This window comes from Oncorhynchus kisutch, unplaced genomic scaffold (assembly GCF_002021735.2).
Source record: "Oncorhynchus kisutch isolate 150728-3 unplaced genomic scaffold, Okis_V2 Okis03b-Okis08b_hom, whole genome shotgun sequence".
NCBI lineage: Eukaryota > Metazoa > Chordata > Actinopteri > Salmoniformes > Salmonidae > Oncorhynchus > Oncorhynchus kisutch.
The window spans coordinates 9,753,389-9,773,019 of record NW_022261980.1 but is presented as its reverse complement, the minus strand read 5'-3'; the positions used below and the strand labels follow the sequence as shown (position 1 = coordinate 9,773,019).

Sequence of the window (19,631 nt, the reverse complement as noted above, 5' to 3'; positions counted from 1 at the left end):
ATAAATAAATAAATATAGGTGTGTTTGCACTTTTGTCATTGGGTTGGAGGTTTCAAAGAACTGGGGGGGGGGTGTTCAGTAGGAGGACTGTGCACGAAACAATTGCTGTAGTAGGTCAATATTTTTTCCAGGTTCTATTTGTACTTCTGCAATATGAATTCTCCTTTTTGTTTCGCGTTTGGATAAGTATTATCCTGTTTGTTCCCGCTGCTATACACGACTCTGGTTGGCAAAGGGTCAGGTTAACAACTGACCTTTGATCAGGGCTTGATTAAGAACATAGCTTTGTCCAACACTGAGATGATCCCGAGTCAGTGAGTGGACTTTCACAGGACCTTAACTGTATCACCTTTTAATGGCATGGCTGCCACCGATCTTGATAATGGATGACCATATCAGTCAATGTTCTTTTAAAGACAATTCTATTTAATGGATTAGGTATAAATTGGAAACGGATGAAATAAGAAGAGTAGGCTAAACCATCAACAATTAGTTTTCAGTTCATACAAGGTGTTGGGTAAATTACCACAGTAGATTTGCCGTGGTAAACAAGGAAATACTTGATTTCAGTAGTATGGGAATGATTATCAAATAGATCAATTGCTCTTACTCTGTTCCTAAAGTAGGACTAAGTTGTTCCAATCAGAATACCAACCAGAGGGCGAAACAGTCTTGAAAAATGTTGGTTACAATCAAGACTAAAAGATAACCTCGTCATCGACGTTAGGGCGCGGCAAAATCGCTGGCAAATAGAGATCGCCAGTTTGTAGTCCTAAAAAACAGAAGTGACTTACAAATGACCTACCTCTGGTTGGTTTAGCCATTCCTGTGTCAGAAATGACCTACCTCTGGTTGGTTCAGGCATTCCTATGTCAGAAATGACCTACCTCTGGTTGGTTCAGACATTCCTGTGTCAGAAATGACCTACCTCTGGTTGGTTCAGACATTCCTGTGTCAGAAATGACCTACTTCTGGTTGGTTCAGACATTCCTGTGTCAGAAATGACCTACCTCTGGTTGGTTCAGACATTCCTGTGTCAGAAATGACCTACCTCTGGTTGGTTTAGCCATTCCTGTGTCAGAAATGACCTACCTCTGGTTGGTTCAGACATTCCTGTGTCAGAAATGACCTACCTCTGGTTGGTTTAGCCATTCCTGTGTCAGAAATGACCTACCTCTGGTTGGTTCAGACATTCCTGTGTCAGAAATGACCTACCTCTGGTTGGTTCAGCCATTCCTGTGGGGGAAATGACATACCTCTGGTTCGTTCAGCCATTCCTGTGGGGGAAATGACCTACCTCTGGTTCGTTCAGCCATTCCTGTGGGGGAAATGACCTACCTCTGGTTCGTTCAGTCATTACTGTGGGGGAAATGACCTACCTCTGGTTCGTTCAGCCATTCCTGTGGGGGAAATGACCTACCTCTGGTTCGTTCAGCCATTACTGTGGGGGAAATTAATGAGGAAAGAATGAGGTTTTGGGATAAAGGTGAAAATAAAATCTGAGGTTAACACATAATTAGGAGTTCTTATTTGACCTTTACTTAATTAGGCAAGTCAGTTAAGAACAAATTCAAACAATGGCTGCCGCCCCGGGCAAACCCTAATGACACTTGGCCAATTGCGTTCCAGCCCCCTGCCCATCCGCTCAAGAAAGAATCGGTCAGCAGGTGGATCTAGTTGATGATCCCTGGTATAAGATCTCCTAAACCTGCGTTTAGGAGATCTTATGTTTGGCGTTTATCCCCCCAAAAAACGATAATTTCTCCATCGGCTTTGGCCAACAAGTAATGGTAGAGTTAGTGCCTACAAAAAGTCACCATTACTATTGCTCTCTATGTTGGTTGCAAGTGAGTTTAGCTGTGCAGGTGATTTTAGTGTGTATTGATGGTTTAATGAGAAATCAGCTGGTCATAATCTGGTGGCTTTCCATGGTTGCAATTGGCCCCACGAGTCTTGCCAATGACTTTTAGGATGTGTGAACTAGTTACCCTCTACTGTCCTCCTAGAAAAAGTTAAGGAGTTGAATGGTACAAAATGTTAAATTAGGACGTTTCATGCTGTTAGAATGTTTCATAAACTACACTCTTAGAAAAAAAGGTGCTATCTAGAACCTGAAATGGTTATTTGGCTGTCCCCATAGGAGAACCCTTTGAAGAACCCTATTTGGTTCCAGGTTGAACCCTTTCAAGACCTGGAAGTATGTAGAACCAATCAGAGGTTGGGTATTCCTGAATGGGGCGGGGCTATGACTTCTTAAGTGCTACTCTGAGCTATTTCAATATATAATTGGGCAGCTATGTCATCTTAAGTGCTTCTCTGAGCTATAGCAATATATAATGGAAGCGTTGCATTCTTAACTGCTTCTCTGAGCTATAACAATATATAATGGAAGCTTTGCCCTTCTTAACTGCTTCTCTGAGCTATAGCAATATATAATGGAAGCTTTGCCTTCTTAACTGCTTCTCTGAGCTATAACAATATATAATGGAAGCTTTGCCTTCTTAACTGCTTCTCTGAGCTATAGCAATATATAATGGAAGCTTTGCCTTCTTAACTGCTTCTCTTAGCTATAACAATATATAATGGGAAGCTTTGCCTTCTTAACTGCTTCTCTGAGCTATAACAATATATAATGGAAGCTCTGCCTCCTTAACTGCTTCTCTGAGCTATAACAATATATAATGGGAACTTTGCCTTCTTAACTGCTTCTCTGAGCTATAACAATATATAATGGGAAGCTATGTCATCTTAACTGCTTCTCTGAGCTATAGCAATATATAATGGAAGCTATGTCATCTTAACTGCTTCTCTGAGCTATAACAATATATAATGGGAAGCTATGTCATCTTAACTGCTTCTCTGAGCTATAACAATATATAATGGGAAGCTATGTCATCTTAACTGCTTCTCTGAGCTATAACAATATATAATGGAAGCTTTGCCTTCTTAACTGCTTCTCTGAGCTATAGCAATATATAATGGAAGCTTTGTCATCCTAACTGCTTCTCTGAGCTATAGCAATATATAATGGGAAGCTTTGTCATCCTAACTGCTTCTCTGAGCTATAGCAATATATAATGGGAAGCTTTGCCTTCTTAACTTCTTCTCTGAGCTATAGCAATATATAATGGGAAGCTTTGCCTTCTTAACTGCTTCTCTGAGCTATAACAATATATAATGGGAAGCTTTGCCTTCTTAACTGCTTCTCTGAGCTATAGCAATATATAATGGGAAGCTTTGCCTTCTTAACTGCTTCTCTGAGCTATAGCAATATATAATGGGAAGCTTTGCCTTCTTAACTGCTTCTCTGAGCTATAGCAATATATAATGGGAAGCTTTGCCTTCTTAACTGCTTCTCTGAGCTATAACAATATATAATGGGAAGCTTTGCCTTCTTAACTGCTTCTCTGAGCTATAGCAATATATAATGGGAAGCTTTGCCTTCTTAACTGCTTCTCTGAGCTATAACAATATATAATGGAAGCTTTGCCTTCTTAACTTCTTCTCTGAGCTATAACAATATATAATGGAAGCTATGTCATCTTAACTGCACTTGAAAAGGCATTAACCCTTTAATGAATGAAAAGTGAAATACTTGAATCATAGCAATAGTAATGATGAAAATAGCCTAACTATAACAATGAGGATAATGATAGTAATAATAATAACATAAAATGTGTTGAATAGTAATACGGTCCTTGTTGATTATTATGATGATTATACATATTATTGTGTTGTTTATAACTTATAAATCAATAATGGCATTTTGCATGTGTAATAAATAAGGTCATCATGACAAAACAGGAAGTAAAATATCGACCTACAGGGCACACACTGCCAGTATCTGCTGGTTTCTCAATGACACAAGTTCAAGAGAAAATCATTCTGTTCAGATTGTGCTTTTATAGAATGAAAATCAGAAATAATTCAGATTCCATGCAGTATTTTACTGAATGGGCGTTTTCCTGTCATTAAATATGAAGTGTTTCCCTGAGATAAATGTGTGGATTGCTGTTTCGGTAGGTTAGTAAACATGTTCAGTGTGATATAAAGTTCGTGGGAAGAGTTGAAAGTTTGAGAGAAGAAAGGTGGATGTTGCGCCTTTAAGAGTTAAGAAACTTGAAACCATGTTTGCGCAACAATCAGTGCGGCTCACAGCCGCCAAAGTGTCTAGACTGGCACATGATGGGAATCAACCAATGGCTCCAGAGCTTTCCTGGGGCCCCTGTGTGTGTACGGGCGAGTGTATCCGAAAAGAATAGCAGAGAGTGGCAGCAAAGTAATTCAAGTTTTCCTTTAAACCACTCCTGAGTCTTGAATCGGAGTAGCTACATCTGCATCCGTATGTTTGAGCAGCATAAAAACTCAATCTAAACTTTTTATTTCGGGGTTGCAAACGGATTATTCTACACTACGGTGGAAAATAACATTGGAATCTGAATGCGGCAAGGATTATTTGGGATTATTTCGTGGTGAAGCAACTCCATCGATGTGCCGTCAGAAGGATTCTCAAGCGAAGGATTTAACCAAGGCTGCTCAAAGTCCAAGAGAAAAACCGAACTATTTTGCTCTCGTTTCATGTGGTAAGCTATAGTGTAGTTATTGGAGGAATAATTATGGTATAGCCTATGAATTGCTGCTCGGAAGATGGTCTCGGGGAATTGTGTTTCCTCTGTAAAGACAAATCGTTTTCATTGAGTTGGTAGACTATATGGTTGTAGGATATAACAGACCAGTAAATGCATGTATGTCGCATTCTGTTTTGTTGTGTAATATCGTTACATTTGACTTTGTTTAATGCAACATACAACCGTAAATTACATTCTAATGCTGCGAGTTAGTCATAAATCTACGACCCCCGGCTGCGCATGTAGTGCGCGCCGTTTACAAAACATTAATGTTGTGCGGAGACCATAAATCAATGTGGAATCCTCACAGACCTGGACGGGAACAATACGACACATCCAAAACTGTTTAAATTGTCGTATGTTCAGGTCGAAACGCTCAGGTCTTATACGGCGACTCTGGAGAAGCCGTTTAGTCCCAGACAGAGACGGGGGAGATGGGAGAAGCAAACGAAGCGAGGAGTTTCGGGACGGTTCGTGTGGCAGTAACCCAGAAAAAATTCCCAAAACGGAGCTCGGGTCGGTGACCCGTGCCTCGCCATCTCTGGGAACTTTCGACGAAGTGTGCAACACAGACCTCACGGACAGCGCAGAGTCGGCGCCGGGGGACAATTCGGACCATGGTCAGGGGGATGCCATGTGTGTCCCCGTCCCTCATCACCGAGGCTCTCAGCCAGAACACGAGAATGACAGTAGAACGGTTACTTGCTGTTTGTTTCGAGACAGGGATCCTAGACCTCGGAGCCCCGTCTTGACCCGGGGTATTCGAAACTCTAGTCCCCGCGATGGAGGTATCCTTACGGGACGGGAGGGGAATACTGGCTCGGTGGCCGAGCAAGAACTCAAGAACGTTACCTATGCTCTTTTGAAAAGACTCAAGGAGAAACCGCTGGATGCCTTGTTGGAGGCGGTGGAGTCGAAAGGAGGGATGCCCAGTGACTGTGTTCTGGTACCCCAGACGGAGCTGCGTTTAGGTGGCCACTCGACATCTCCCCCATTTCTGCTCTGTAAACTCTACCGATGGACTGACCTACACCACTCGACTCAACTCAAAGCGCTGTGCCACTGTCAAAGCTTCCGGGCATTGGACAGCAGCGAAACGGTGTGCTGTAACCCCTATCACTACAGTCTCTTGTGTGGGCCAGGTAAGACATCTGAGATTGGTTACAATCACACACTTTTACCCCGTTCTACACAAATCAAATCTGTATAAATTGAAAGGGTCTATTTTTTAGATAGGTTTACGCACAAGTGCGCATAGTGAGGCTACACGTATAGCTGCTTTTCAAACGTGATAACCAAGCACTGCGTGCCAATAGCGATGCCAAAAAGGTAGGCCCACATTCTACCTGAAGTCTGGAGGATGGTGAAAGATGGGACTCATTAGAAGGCCAGGCTGCGCTAAAGGTGTCCACCGTATGCGAGGTGAAATTAAAACGCGTTATACAGTCACAAAGCCAATTAATAATCACTTAGGGTTATACTTCTCTGCGATTAAGTGAGACATACTTGTACCCTTGAAGTTTTGTTGATGCGCATTGTTGTAAATATTTGGTTGCTTAACCAATGCGCGGGAGTTAACATTTTCTAGCGAATTGTATGATTACAGCAACTGAATTCCAACTGTTGGAAGTGTAGCTAGTTTACCTTCCCTCAAAAACAACACTGTACACACACTCACACAGAGCTAGAGGGAAAGGGAGAGCTTGAGTTATAATGTATTTGCAACAAATATTTTCTCTGCTAAGTACTCAACAACACATTCCTTTATGTTTTAGTTCATGATATCGATTATATTCATTTGTTTAGTTTTTACGTTATCCATTCGAAGATCGCTCTGAAGTAGCGCTTTGAAAGGCTCTTTTTCCTTCCCTAGGAGGTCCCCCTCTTGCTATTTAGGTGAAGGAGTGGTGATAATATACAGTTTGCATACTGCTGGCGCCAGGCTGACTAGCTGGGTATCTCACTGACTGAGTACTCCAGCAATTACTGCCTCCACTCTTAAAGAACCCGCAGCCATTATATCCACTCCGTTCCCATGGACTGTTTCTTTGTCTCAGACAACTATTTCGACAGTTCACCATTAGCTTCCTTGGTTTTCTATATGGAAAATGCCCTTTGACAACATGTAGCCTACTTTTCTTTTGTGTTCTTTATTTATAGCCGTTTAATTAGGACCTGAAAACATATTTTATATGTGATGTCATTACGTTGTTAGTTATGAACCGTTGGAAGTGCTTATTCAACAGAGTTGTGAAGGTCTCATCTTTTATTCTATATTCTGTCTGAATAATTGTAAATTGATCCGCCCATTCAACCATCAACTGCTTCTTTTTTACTGACATATGCAGATTGTTGTCTGTGTTTTCCCAGTAATCCATGTTCCTTATGATTTCATATAGTAACATATTATTCTCTGATACCTAACTATGTACTTCTACGCAGTACCAAGCATCTAAGACACATATTTTGTATTTCAGAATCACCACCACCCCCCTACTCACGACTTTCTCCCTCAGATGAACACAAGCCACTGGGTAAGTCAGGAAGCAACAGTCATGCCCCCCCCCCCCCCCCCCCCAGCAACAGTAAGCCACAGAGATATCTGCTAAATTCACAAGTGGTTTCACTGTAATGGAGTTTTGGTAGCATTTTACTTCCCAGCACAGTTTTGTTTTGTCTTTTTAAAGTAATTATATATTTATTAATATAACATTTCTATAGTTGTGAAAAACTAAAAGTAATTACATCTAGTTCCCACTTCATCCAGGCTGTATTACAACCAGCCGTGATTGGGAGTCCAGGCCAATAGGGCGGCTCACAAATGGCCCAGCGTTGTCCGGGTTTGGCCGCTGTAGGCCGTCATTGTAAATAAGAATTTGTCCTTAACTGACTTGCCTAGTTAAATAAAGGTTAAATAAATATATACCATGGGTGCCCAAGAGGTGCAGTGGTCTAAGGCGCTGCATCTCAGTGCAGGATGTGTCACTACAGTCCCTGGTTTGATTCCAGGCTGCATCACATCTGTCCATGATTGGGAGTCCCATAGGGCAGTGCACAATTGGCCCAGCGTGGTCCGGGTTTGGCCGGTGTTTGTTCTGAACTGACTTGCCTAGTTAAATGAAAATAAATACTATTGTCTCCTGACTGGTGTAGTGGTCTAAGGCACTGCATCTCAGTGCAGGATGTGTCACTACAGTCCCTGGTTTGATTCCTGGCTGTTTCACATCTGGCCATGATTGGGAGTCTCATAGGGCGGCGCACAATTTTCACAGAATCGTCCGGGTTTGGCCAGGGAAGGCTGTCATTGTAAATAAGAATTTATTCTTAACTGACTTGCCTAGCTAAATAAAGGTCAAAAAAATAAAAGTTATACCCCTTATTTTCTGTGCTGGAAAATGAAGTGTTACTGAGCTGAAATGTCGGGTCTTTACCTCAAAGTTAGTCATGTGCCAGTACATTATTCCTGTTACCGAGCTGAAATGTCGGGTCTTTACCTCAAAGTTAGTCATGTGCCAGTACATTATTCCTGTTACCCGAGCTGAAATGTCGGGTCTTTACCTCAAAGTTAGTCATGTGCCAGTACATTATTCCTGTTACCGAGCTGAAATGTCGGGTCTTTACCTCAAAGTTAGTCATGTGCCAGTACATTATTCCTGTTACCGAGCTGAAATGTCGGGTCTTTACCTCAAAGTTAGTCATGTGCCAGTACATTATTCCTGCTTTCACATGCCTTCTCCTGCTTCAAATTCATGTTGTATTCTCCTCACACCTCTCTTTGAGGAACATGGCATTATAGTAGGACCACAACACAACGCTCTCTGGACAGTAGTTAATGCCAAAGTCTATGGTTACAATGGTTTCCATGGAGCTCCGGATTTCACCCCCCTGTCATGTTCTGTCCTTTGCAGAACTATCAGATTCAACACTTTCAACAATGTCGTACACTGAAACTGTGGCTCCCCACTCCCCCGACGTCGCGCCAAGACTCTTCTCAGGTGAGACGCTACTGTCAACCAGCTTCCATGCTCCAGACTTATTACCACGGAATGCTAGGCCAACATTAGCATTGGGGGCTATTGATTTAGCGTTCAGTCCATTGATAGAAAGAGTGACATAGTTTAACACAAAATTCACTTATTTCATTCCTTTATTGTTTGTTTAGGACGGGGTTTTATTGTTGGTTAATATAATGTTGAAATACAGTAGTAGATTATATACATTTTACTTCATGTCTAGTCTGGTTGGTGCTGTGCACTATTGTTTGTTTGGGACGGGGTTTTATTGTTGGTTAATATAATGTTGGAATACAGTAGTAGATTATATACATTTTACTTCATGTCTAGTCTGGTTGGTGCTGTGCACTATTGTTTGTGGAGTTCACTCCTAACCAATCATTCTGATCACACAGGGAAGCAGCGTGTTACTGATAGAGAGATCTGATAGGGGTATGGGTACATCTGCCATGCATTACTCATGTTTGTATTCAGATGAAACCCTGATGAACACAGCTTAGCTGTCCAAACTTTGGTTAAATAAATCATTGCATCGGAGCCATTAGAGTGATGATGCTTTTCCTTTCATTATCTACTGTGTTCATTAGGCTCCAAATGGAAGAAACTACACTGAAACAGGGAGGGACTGACTGAAATTGACCAATAAGAAATGATTGTTTCAGGTTTTCTGTCACAAAACATTATGCTACGGTGTGCCTGCCCTGAAAGCAAACAACACAGTTCTTTTTAGTATGAGCACCCTAAAGGCTAAGAGGAGTGTTGAACACAGGATTAGTGCCCCCCCCTAAAGGCAAAGAGGAGTATTGAACACAGGAGTAGTGCCCCCCCCTAAAGGCAAAGAGGAGTATTGAACACAGGAGTAGTGCCCCCCCCTAAAGGCAAAGAGGAGTATTGAACACAGGAGTAGTGCCTCCCCCCTAAAGGCAAAGAGGAGTATTGAACACAGGAGTAGTGCCCCCCCCTAAAGGCTAAGAGGAGTATTGAACACAGGAGTAGTGCCCCCCCCTAAAGGTAAAGAGGAGTATAGAACACGGGAGTGCCCACCCCCCAAGGTAAAGAGGAGTATAGAACACGGGAGTAGCCCCCCCCCCCCCCTAAAGGTAAAGATGAGTATAGAATACGGGAGTGCCCACCCCCCAAGGTAAAATGGAGTATAGAACACGGGAGTAGCCCCCCCCCCCTAAAGGTAAAGAGGAGTATAGAACACGGGAGTAGCCCCCCCCCCCCCCCCTAAAGGCAAAGAGGAGTATAGAACACGGGAGTAGCCCCCCCCCCCCCCCATCCCTAAAGGTAAAGAGGAGTATAGAATACAGGAGTGCCCCCCCCCCTAAAGGTAAAGATGAGTATAGAATACGGGAGTGCCCACCCCCCAAGGTAAAGAGGAGTATAGAACACGGGAGTAGCCCCCCCCCCATCCCTAAAGGTAAAGATGAGTATAGAATGCGGGAGTAGCCCCCCCCCCCCCTAAAGGTAAAGAGGAGTATAGAACACGGGAGTAGCCCCCCCCCCCCCCCCCCCCCCCTAAAGGTAAAGAGGAGTATAGAACATGGGAGTAGCCCCCCCCCCCCCCTAAAGGTAAAGAGGAGTATAGAATACGGGAGTAGCCCCCCCCCCCCCCCTAAAGGTAAAGAGGAGTATAGAACACGGGAGTAGACCCCCCCCCCCCCTAAAGGTAAAGATGAGTATAGAATACAGGAGTGCCCACCCCCCAAGGTAAAGAGGAGTATAGAACATGGGAGTAGCCCCCCCCCCCTAAAGGTAAAGAGGAGTATAGAACATGGGAGTAGCCCCCCCCCCTAAAGGTAAAGAGGAGTATAGAATACGGGAGTAGCCCCCCCCCCCCTAAAGGTAAAGAGGAGTATAGAATACGGGAGTAGCCCCCCCCCCCCTAAAGGTAAAGAGGAGTATAGAACATGGGAGTAGCCCCCCCCCCCCCCCCATCCCTAAAGGTAAAGATGAGTATAGAATACGGGAGTGCCCACCCCCCAAGGTAAGGAGGAGTATAGAACACGGGAGTAGCCCCCCCCCCCCCCCCATCCCTAAAGGTAAAGATGAGTATAGAATGCGGGAGTAGCCCCCCCCCCCTAAAGGTAAAGAGGAGTATAGAACACGGGAGTAGCCCCCCCCCCCCCTAAAGGTAAAGAGGAGTATAGAACATGGGAGTAGCCCCCCCCCCCCCCCTAAAGGTAAAGAGGAGTATAGAATACGGGAGTAGCCCCCCCCCCCCCCCCCCCCCTAAAGGTAAAGAGGAGTATAGAACACGGGAGTAGCCCCCCCCCCTAAAGGTAAAGATGAGTATAGAATACAGGAGTGCCCACCCCCCAAGGTAAAGAGGAGTATAGAACATGGGAGTAGCCCCCCCCCCCTAAAGGTAAAGAGGAGTATAGAACATGGGAGTAGCCCCCCCCCCCTAAAGGTAAAGAGGAGTATAGAATACGGGAGTAGCCCCCCCCCCCCCCCCCCCCTAAAGGTAAAGAGGAGTATAGAACATGGGAGTAGCCCCCCCCCCCCCCTAAAGGTCAAGAGGAGTATAGAACATGGGAGTAGCCCCCCCCCCCTAAAGGTAAAGATGAGTATAGAATACAGGAGTGCCCACCCCCCAAGGTAAAGAGGAGTATAGAACACGGGAGTAGCCCCCCCCCCCCCTAAAGGTAAAGAGGAGTATAGAACATGGGAGTAGCCCCCCCCCCCCTAAAGGTAAAGAGGAGTATAGAATACGGGAGTAGCCCCCCCCCCCCCAAAGGTAAAGAGGAGTATAGAATACGGGAGTAGCCCCCCCCTCCTAAAGGTAAAGAGGAGTATAGAATACGGGAGTGCCCCCCCCCCCCTCCCCTAATGTAAAGAGGAGTATAGTGTGCAAGTATCAACACGCCATAAATCAGGGTCAATGCGGACAAGGAGCATGGGGGCTGGAAAGTGGAAACCCAATTCCCAGAATTCCTTGTTGATGAGGTGGGGTTGCTTGTTATTTATTGGCCTTGCCAGTTGTCTTCCACTGTACATGTTTTCAAGGACATGCTCATGTTATTGACAAAGAAAGTTACTCCAGGTGATAAGAAAATATAGAACCATGTTGGGAAACTGGTCTACTGTCAATACTAGAACTGGCCCACATATTGCTTTTCACTGACACATCATCAGCGACCAGACAAGCACTCACAACATAAGTAGCTGAGATTCTTGTTGCCATCTATGGAAATGAGGTCCAGATGAGGAGACCTGACATCAGGGGTCTCCGCAATACTTCCATGATCATTTTACTCTTCTCTTTAAAAAGTCCCACAAAAGTCAACGCAACCAGTAACATTGTTTGCTGAAGCAATAGCATATTTCTGAAATGAATTTCACTCGAGTTCGCCCACGTTTCATCACCTACCTATGTGGATTTTGTTATCGGACATCAGTTCACCTCCAAAACTAGAAAGGGTTAACAGTTAGTCTTGAATATGGCAGCCCAAACACACACCCCTAGCCTAAGGTATATTGGCCCCCCCATCTGAATGTTTGCATAAATGGGCAAACTCTGCAGTTAATGAAGTTATTATGTTGTGCTTTACTCCCTCTGTTGAAAGCCTATTAAGACCAACCAAAGAGAGGGCCACATAATGCTCCTATTGTGAAAGTCGAATGGAGGGGGTCTCCTACAATCTAGATGCCACAGCAATGTAGCTATGTTCTCACTCTTTCTCTCTGCTCCCCCCCCCTCTCTCTCTCTGTCTCTCTCTCTCTCTCTCTGTCTTTCTCTGTCTCTCCCTCCCCCCTCTCTCTCTGTCTCTCCCTCCCTCTCCCCCCCTCTCTCCCTCCCTCCCCCTCTCTCTAACTTTTTCTCCTTCTCCCTCTCTCCCCATCCCCACTCCCTCTCCCTCCCTCCCCCTCTCTCTCACTTTTTCTCCTTCTCCCTCTCTCTCCCCATCCCCACTCCCTCTCTCTCCCCGTCCCCCCCTCCCACTCTCTCCCCATCCCCCTCTCTCTCTCACTCCCTCTCTCTCCCCATCCCCCTCTCTCACTCCCTCCCTCTCTCTCCCCATCCCTCTCTCCCACTCCCTCCCTCTCTCTCCCCATCCCCCTCTCCCACTCCCTCTCTCTCTTCCCTCAAATCCCTCCATTCCTCTGGGTAATTGAGCAGTGGAAGGGGGTTGGCATTTTGTAAAGCAGAGTGGAGCAGAGCTCTGGTAAGAGGGGCTTTGGGGGGCTGGCTAGCAGGGCTAGCTGCAGCAGGAAACAGTCCCCTCTGGTTGAAACTCGAGTCCTGTTTGTTTACGCTGGGGGTCCTTGTAGTGCGGAGAGAGACCGCAGACTCACTCCATCAAACTCCATGCCCAGCTCGTGGGGTGTTGAAAGGTGAACTAGCGTTATGTCCAACCTATCTTCAGCCGACTGTTTGTTCATAGCCAATCAAAACAGCCCTGAAAGCCCCGCCATGAGCCCCCATAGTCGTTCAGTTAGTTAGTGTGTTGTGTGTCGTTCCCAAACTCTTTACTCCCCAAATGTTTCGTTCTCTTGTTACTGTTTACAGGAATCATGGCACATTCCCTAGCTACTGTTGGTTCTACAAACTCCCAACACTTTTAGCTTCCTTCTGAATCTGCTGAAAGTGGAGTTTTGGGGGAGAGGGAGAGGTTAACATTTGTGATTCAAAGTGAGGGCATTCAGTCCTGTCAATCCACAATGTTGATGTTGGTTGTAATTTGTAGCAGGCACACAGAGCCAGTGACCCAGAGATAACTAAGGGAGGGTTTCTCCTATTGTTGGCCAGGAGAGTTGAGTGGAAATGGAAAGATCAATTTACCAAAGGTCGTCTGTGTGGTCCCTTCACTGCCCCGCCCCCCAGGCTGGATCAAATGACAGGAGGGGGAATAAGGAAGGAGTACAGCAGGCACACAAAGGTTTTCATTCCTCAACGTTTAAAGGTCAAATGAAATCACCCTATTCAGAACTTCTTCTTTGTTAAATTCAGCCTCAGTTTAGTTGATCTGTTATGGATTACATTATTGTGAAATCATTTCTCTTTATACAGTTTAGTTGATCTGTTATGGATTACATTATTGTGAAATCATTTCTCTTTATACAGTTTAGTTGATCTGTTATGGATTACATTATTGTGAAATCATTTCTCTTTATACTTTACAAATGATCAGTTCAGACTACATTCACAAAAGGTTGTGATTTAAGGTGTAAAAAAAAAGAATGGTTGCATTTGGTTGAATAATCAATGATCTCTTCTCTTTATTTATCTTCAAACAATTGTTGTGAAGGCCTTGCAGCAGACAGGGTGTGGTGCATACATTCTACACAGACCTTTATCATTCCATCACTTAACCTGAAAACACACGACAAAATGTCCCTTGCTTTACAAATGGAAATGTCAACTGGAAGCTTTTAGGGCTTTTAGGGGACCAGCTAGCGAGCGAGCTATCTCTACCTTCGGTCTAAGGTCTGTAAATAACACAGGGGTAGACCGCGTGTCACAGGCCTGTTTGTCGTTAAGGCCTCATGCATGGGAAAGCCAGGGCAATGCCTTGTGTGAGACGCTCAGGAATGTCTGTCTGAATGACTTGGTGGAGATAACATCGGCGCTGAGGACTCTCATAGGGGTTCTACCAGGACACAGGCTAACTCAGCACTCTACACAAGAACACTATCAAGGAAGAGATCTACTGAACTTGATGTGGAGACTAGAGGCATAAGCAAAGCATACCAGCTCAACCCTTTTTCCTACCGAAGGTAATGGGGGACCATGTAAGATCAGGCAGATTATCAGGGTAGGACCGCTTGATGTTGACTCACGAAGGTAACTATATTTGTTGCGTGTTGTTTCTTCAAAGTGTAAGAGCATAAAAGAGAGATTCCACTGCTGGTGGTATTGCATTGAGAGATAACGTGTGTCTAACTGGCTACATCTAAAAATGAATTGGCTTCCTCTCCTTGCCTCCTCTCTATATTATCCACTGACCTACACAAAGCCCAGAGAGTTCAAGGTAATTATGCTGCATGAGCTTCCCGTACTGTTCTGACCTATCCTGGATCCTATCCTGGATCCTATCCTGGATCCTATCCTGGATCCAAGCTATCTGCTTTACAGCAATGAGACTGGGTATGAGTTGCACTCTAGTCTTGAGGTTAGGTGAGTGGACCCACTTCCTCTTTGCCCACCCTCCCAAATCCTATTTTTTGCGGCTTGTTGGTTTAAGCGGTGCGAGGAGGACTCAGTCAAACAACATCCTGCTTCAGAGCCCCTGTCTGCTCTTGTAGCCTCGCCAGGCCATGAATTGGCCCTTTGACTGTGGGGGCACGGCACTGGAATGCTGGGAAGAGAAGAGGGGGGGCCAGAGTGTTTCAGAAACAAGGAGAGGATGGTGGGGAGAGAGGGGTTGGTCGAGAGTTACAGGTGATACGTGTTCGAACGTATCGCCGTCAGGACGAGGTTTTGTAGAAATCCGTGTGTGTGTTTTCTATGCTGTGACTGACGCGCTACATTCTCAGCTACATTTCCAGCCACACCAGGGCTGCACAATTCAAGTCTTTAAAGCCCATAGTCTGGTTTTAGCTGCCACTTAATGGATCCATACCTGAACTCCCTGGTATCAATTAATCTCTGATTAGAAGTCAAAGATGAAAATGTACTACTACATACTAAAACCAGCATCCCTACAGAAACAGTATTCTTCCCATCTCAGGGTTCCCTGTTTGACCTGAAGGGATAGCGTTGTCCCTTTGACCTGAAGGGATAGCGTTGTCCCTTTGACCTGAAGCGATAGCGTTGTCCCTTTGACCTGAAGCGATAGCGTTGTCCCTTTGACCTGAAGCGATAGCGTTGTCCCTTTGACCTGAAGCGAAAGCGTTGTCCCTTTGACATGAAGCGATAGCGTTGTCCCTTTGACCTGAAGCGATAGCGTTGTCTCTTTGACCTGAAGCGATAGCGTTGTCTCTTTGACCTGAAGTGATAGCGGGGTCCCTTTGACCTGAAGTGATAGCGTGGTCCCTTTGACCTGAAGTGATAGCGGGGTCCCTTTGACCTGAAGTGATAGCGTGGTCCCTTTGACCTGAAGTGATAGCGGGGTCCCTTTGACCTGAAGTGATAGCGTGGTCCCTTTGACCTGAAGTGATAGCATGTCCCTTTGACCTGAAGTGATAGCATGTCCCTTTGACCTGAAGTGATAGCGGGGTCCCTTTGACCTGAAGTGATAGCGGGGTCCCTTTGACCTGAAGTGATAGCATGTCCCTTTGACCTAAGTGATAGCATGTCCCTTTGACCTGAAGCAATAGCTTTGTCTCTTTGACCTGAAGTGATAGCTTTGTCTCTTTGACCTGAAGCGATAGCGTTGTCCCTTTGACCTGAAGCGATAGCGTGGTCCCTTTGACCTGAAGCGATAGCGTGGTCCCTTTGACCTGAAGTGATAGCATGTCCCTTTGACCTGAAGTGATAGCGGGGTACCTTTGACATGAAGTGATAGCGGGGTCCCTTTGACCTGAAGTGATAGTGTGGTCCCTTTGACCTGAAGTGATAGTGTGGTCCCTTTGACCTGAAGTGATAGTGTGGTCCCTTTGACCTGAAGCGATAGCGTTGTCCCTTTGACCTGAAGCGATAGCGGGATCACTTTGACCTGAAGCGATAGCATATCCCTTTGACCTGAAGCGATAGCGTGGTCCCTTTGACCTGAAGCGATAGCATTGTCCCTTTGACCTGAAGCGATAGCGTTGTCCCTTTGACCTGAAGGGATAGCATTGTCCCTTTGACTTGAAGGGATAGCGTTGTCCCTTTGACCTGAAGGGATAGCGTTGTCCCTTTGACCTGAAGGGATAGCGTGGTCCCTTTGACCTGAAGCGATAGCATGTCCCTTTGACCTGAAGGGATAGCGTGGTCCCTTTGACCTGAAGCGATAGCATGTCCCTTTGACCTGAAGCGATAGCGGAGTCCCTTTGACCTGAAGCGATAGCGTGGTCCCTGGCATGCGTACAACACTTCCTCTTATGCATGACTGAGACACATTAGAGTATGGAATTCAACATTAAGAGCTGGCCCATTAACCACTTGCCATTTCCTCAAATATTTTCCATGGCGGCTCTTTTTCACTGGGAGCACATAGGTCCAGAGCTAGCAGCAGAGCTCTGGCTCACTGCTGCTTTCCACTACCTTTAGACTAGCATCACTACAGGGGTCTTTACAACTGGAAGCAGATGCCTTTCACTCTTCAACCACTGATTTAAAAGCATTTGATAGGTGAAATGGCTGAAATCTATCCAGTCCTTTTACCTAGCAGTGGTCCAAGAAATGTTACCTTGGCTGGTGTAACCGATGTGAAATGACTAGCTAGTTAGCGGGGTGCGCTCTAATAGCGTTTCAAACGTTACTCGCTCTGAGACTTGGAGTAGTTGTTCCCCTTGCTCTGCATGGGTAACGCTGCTTCGAGGGTGGCTGTTGTCGTTGTGTTCCTGGTTCGAGCCCAGGTAGGAGCGAGGAGAGGGACGGAAGCTATATTGTCACACTGGCAATACTAAAGTGCCTATAAGAACATCCGATAGACAAAGGTTAATGAAATACAAATGGTATAGAGGGAAATAGTCCTATAATAACTACAACCTAAAACTTCTTACCTGGGAATATTGAAGACTCATGTTAAAAGGAACCACCAGCTTTCATATGTTCTCATGTTCTGAGTAAGGAACTTAAACGTTAGCTTTCTGACATGGCACATGTAAAAAAACACTTTCTCTCTCTCTCTCTCCTCTCTCCATTTCTCTGTACATTACTACCCTTACTCAGTCTCTCTCGCTCTCTCTCGCTCCCTCGTCTCTCTCTCTCTCTATTTCTCTGTACGTTACTACCCTTACTCAGTCTCTCTCGCTCTCCTCGCTCCTCGTCTCTCTCTCTATTTCTCTGTATGTTACTATCTTTACTCAGTCTCCCTCTCTCCCTCTCTCTCCCTCGTCTCTCTCTCTCTCTCTCTCTCTCTCTCTCTCTCTCTCTCTCTCTCTCTCCCGCTCTCCTCCCTCTATGTAGTCAGGCTGTCGCAATTTAAAATACGGTTTAAATTACAGGACTGGCTGTGGCTTTCCATCGTTCCGTCAGAGTTTTTGCCAACTCGCAATTTGCCTAATGGAAGCCTGCCATGCTGTTGAACCTAAAGATTATTTGCAGATGTTGACAGGCAATGACTTTATGAAATGTTGGAAATTGTCGCGTGTGCTTTTTGCAGGAACGGTTGGTTAAGTTGGGTTTGTTTGAGAGAAGTTCTGTTTGCCTTGTTTAAGGAAATACTAGCTCCCCGTGTTGTTGTTGAGTTGACTGTGTGTGTTTGCGCCCTAGAGACATACGGGGCGGTGTGTGTGTTTGTGTGTATCTGCTTATGCGTGTGATTGCTTTCATCAGTGTGTGTGTGTGTGTGTGTGTGTGTGTGTGTGTGTGTGTGTGTGTGTGTGTGTGTGTGTGTGTGTGTGTGTGTGTGTGTGTGTGTGTGTGTGTTCCTGCGCTGCATGATGTGATGGAAAGAGGCTACTTGAGACATCACGCTGACAGGAGCCATTTTTCTCATGCCTGGGCCAGATGGATAGGTGGGTGTAGGAGTTTCTCATTCCTGGGCCAGATGGATAGGTGGGTGTAGGAGTATCTCATGCCTGGGCATGTAATCTCCACCCGGCACAGCCAGAAGAGGACTGGCCACCCCACATAGCCTGGTTCCTCTCTAGGTTTCTTCCTAGGTTTTGGCCTTTCTAGGGAGTTTTTCCTAGCCACCGTGCTTCTACACCTGCATTGCTTGCTGTTTGGGGTTTTAGGCTGGGTTTCTATACAGCACTTTGAGATATCAGCTGATGTACGAAGGGCTATATAAATAAATTTGATTGATTTGATTTGGGCCAGATGGATAGGTGGGTATAGGAGTTTCTCATGCCTGGGCCAGATGGATAGGTGGCTGTAGGAGTTTCTCATGCCTGGGCCAGATGGATAGGTGGTTGTAGGAGTTTTCATGCCTGGGCCAGATGGAGAGATGGGTGGGTGTAGGAGTTTCTCATGCCTGGGCCAGATGGATAGGTGGGTGTAGGAGTTTCTCATGCCTGGGCCAGATGGATAGGTGGGTATAGTAGTTAAACAGAGGCTCCTCTCCTCACCACAGCTCCATTCAGCTCTGACTGTAACTTACTGTGACACCCAGAGCTTTCAAAGAAGGTCGTGTCTCCAAGTGATTCATCTGAAACCACATCCATTAGTGAGCCTCATGGACTATCCTGTAAAGTCGTACTTGATGAAATGATACTGCACCGACATTCATACAGTATCTTGTCTGTGTCCAGCTCGTTAATAATCGCCCAAACGAAAGATAAACAGTCAGGGAACATCGGGAGTCCCCCAAAACCATGAATAGAGGACTATGTTTGGCGACGAGGTTTGGCGACGAGGAAATAAACCCATTTTCAATGTGGCCCTCCAGACCTTGTTGAAGGCCAAATGCTGCCCCCGGGGCAAAATGAGTTTGACACCCCTGCTTATGAGGTTGTTTCTGGACAGGCCCTTACTTTCATTTAGAGTCTAACTGAAAACCATGTGAGAGGGGTCTGTGAGATGTCCGCCCCCTCCCCTTAACTGACCAGAGTAGGACGTGGGCTTGTCCAGGAATGTGTAGGGTCTCAGCCTGTCCACCTGCCCAACCCCCCTGGCCCTCAGCCTGTCCCCCTGCCCAACCCCCTGTCCCTCAGCCTGTCCCCCTGCTCAACCCCCCTGGCCCTCAACCTGTCCCCCTGCCCACCCCCCCTGGCCCTCAGCCTGTCCCCCTGCCCACCCCCCCTGGCCCTCAGCCTGTCCCCCTGCTCAACCCCCCTGGCCCTCAGCCTGTCCCCCTGCTCAACCCCCCTGGCCCTCAGCCTGTCCCCCTGCTCAACCCCCTGGCCCTCAGCCTGTCCCCCTGCTCAACCCCCCTGGCCCTCAGCCTGTCTCCCTGCCCAACCCCCTGGCCCTCAGCCTCTCTCCCCCTGGCCCTCAACCTGTCCCCCTGCT

General features: G+C 46.0%; 1 protein-coding gene across 1 annotated transcript in view; it reads left to right on the top strand.

Annotated features, from left to right (window-relative positions):
* Positions 1-4,183: 4,183 nt before the first annotated feature.
* Positions 4,184-19,631, top strand: part of LOC109876539 (mothers against decapentaplegic homolog 6) — a 25,402-nt gene continuing 9,954 nt past the window's right edge. Inside the window, 3 exon segments of the mRNA XM_031812836.1 lie at positions 4,184-5,770; positions 7,106-7,162; positions 8,537-8,623. Coding sequence (XP_031668696.1) covers positions 4,987-5,770; positions 7,106-7,162; positions 8,537-8,623 — 928 coding nt within the window. The 5' untranslated portion in view covers positions 4,184-4,986.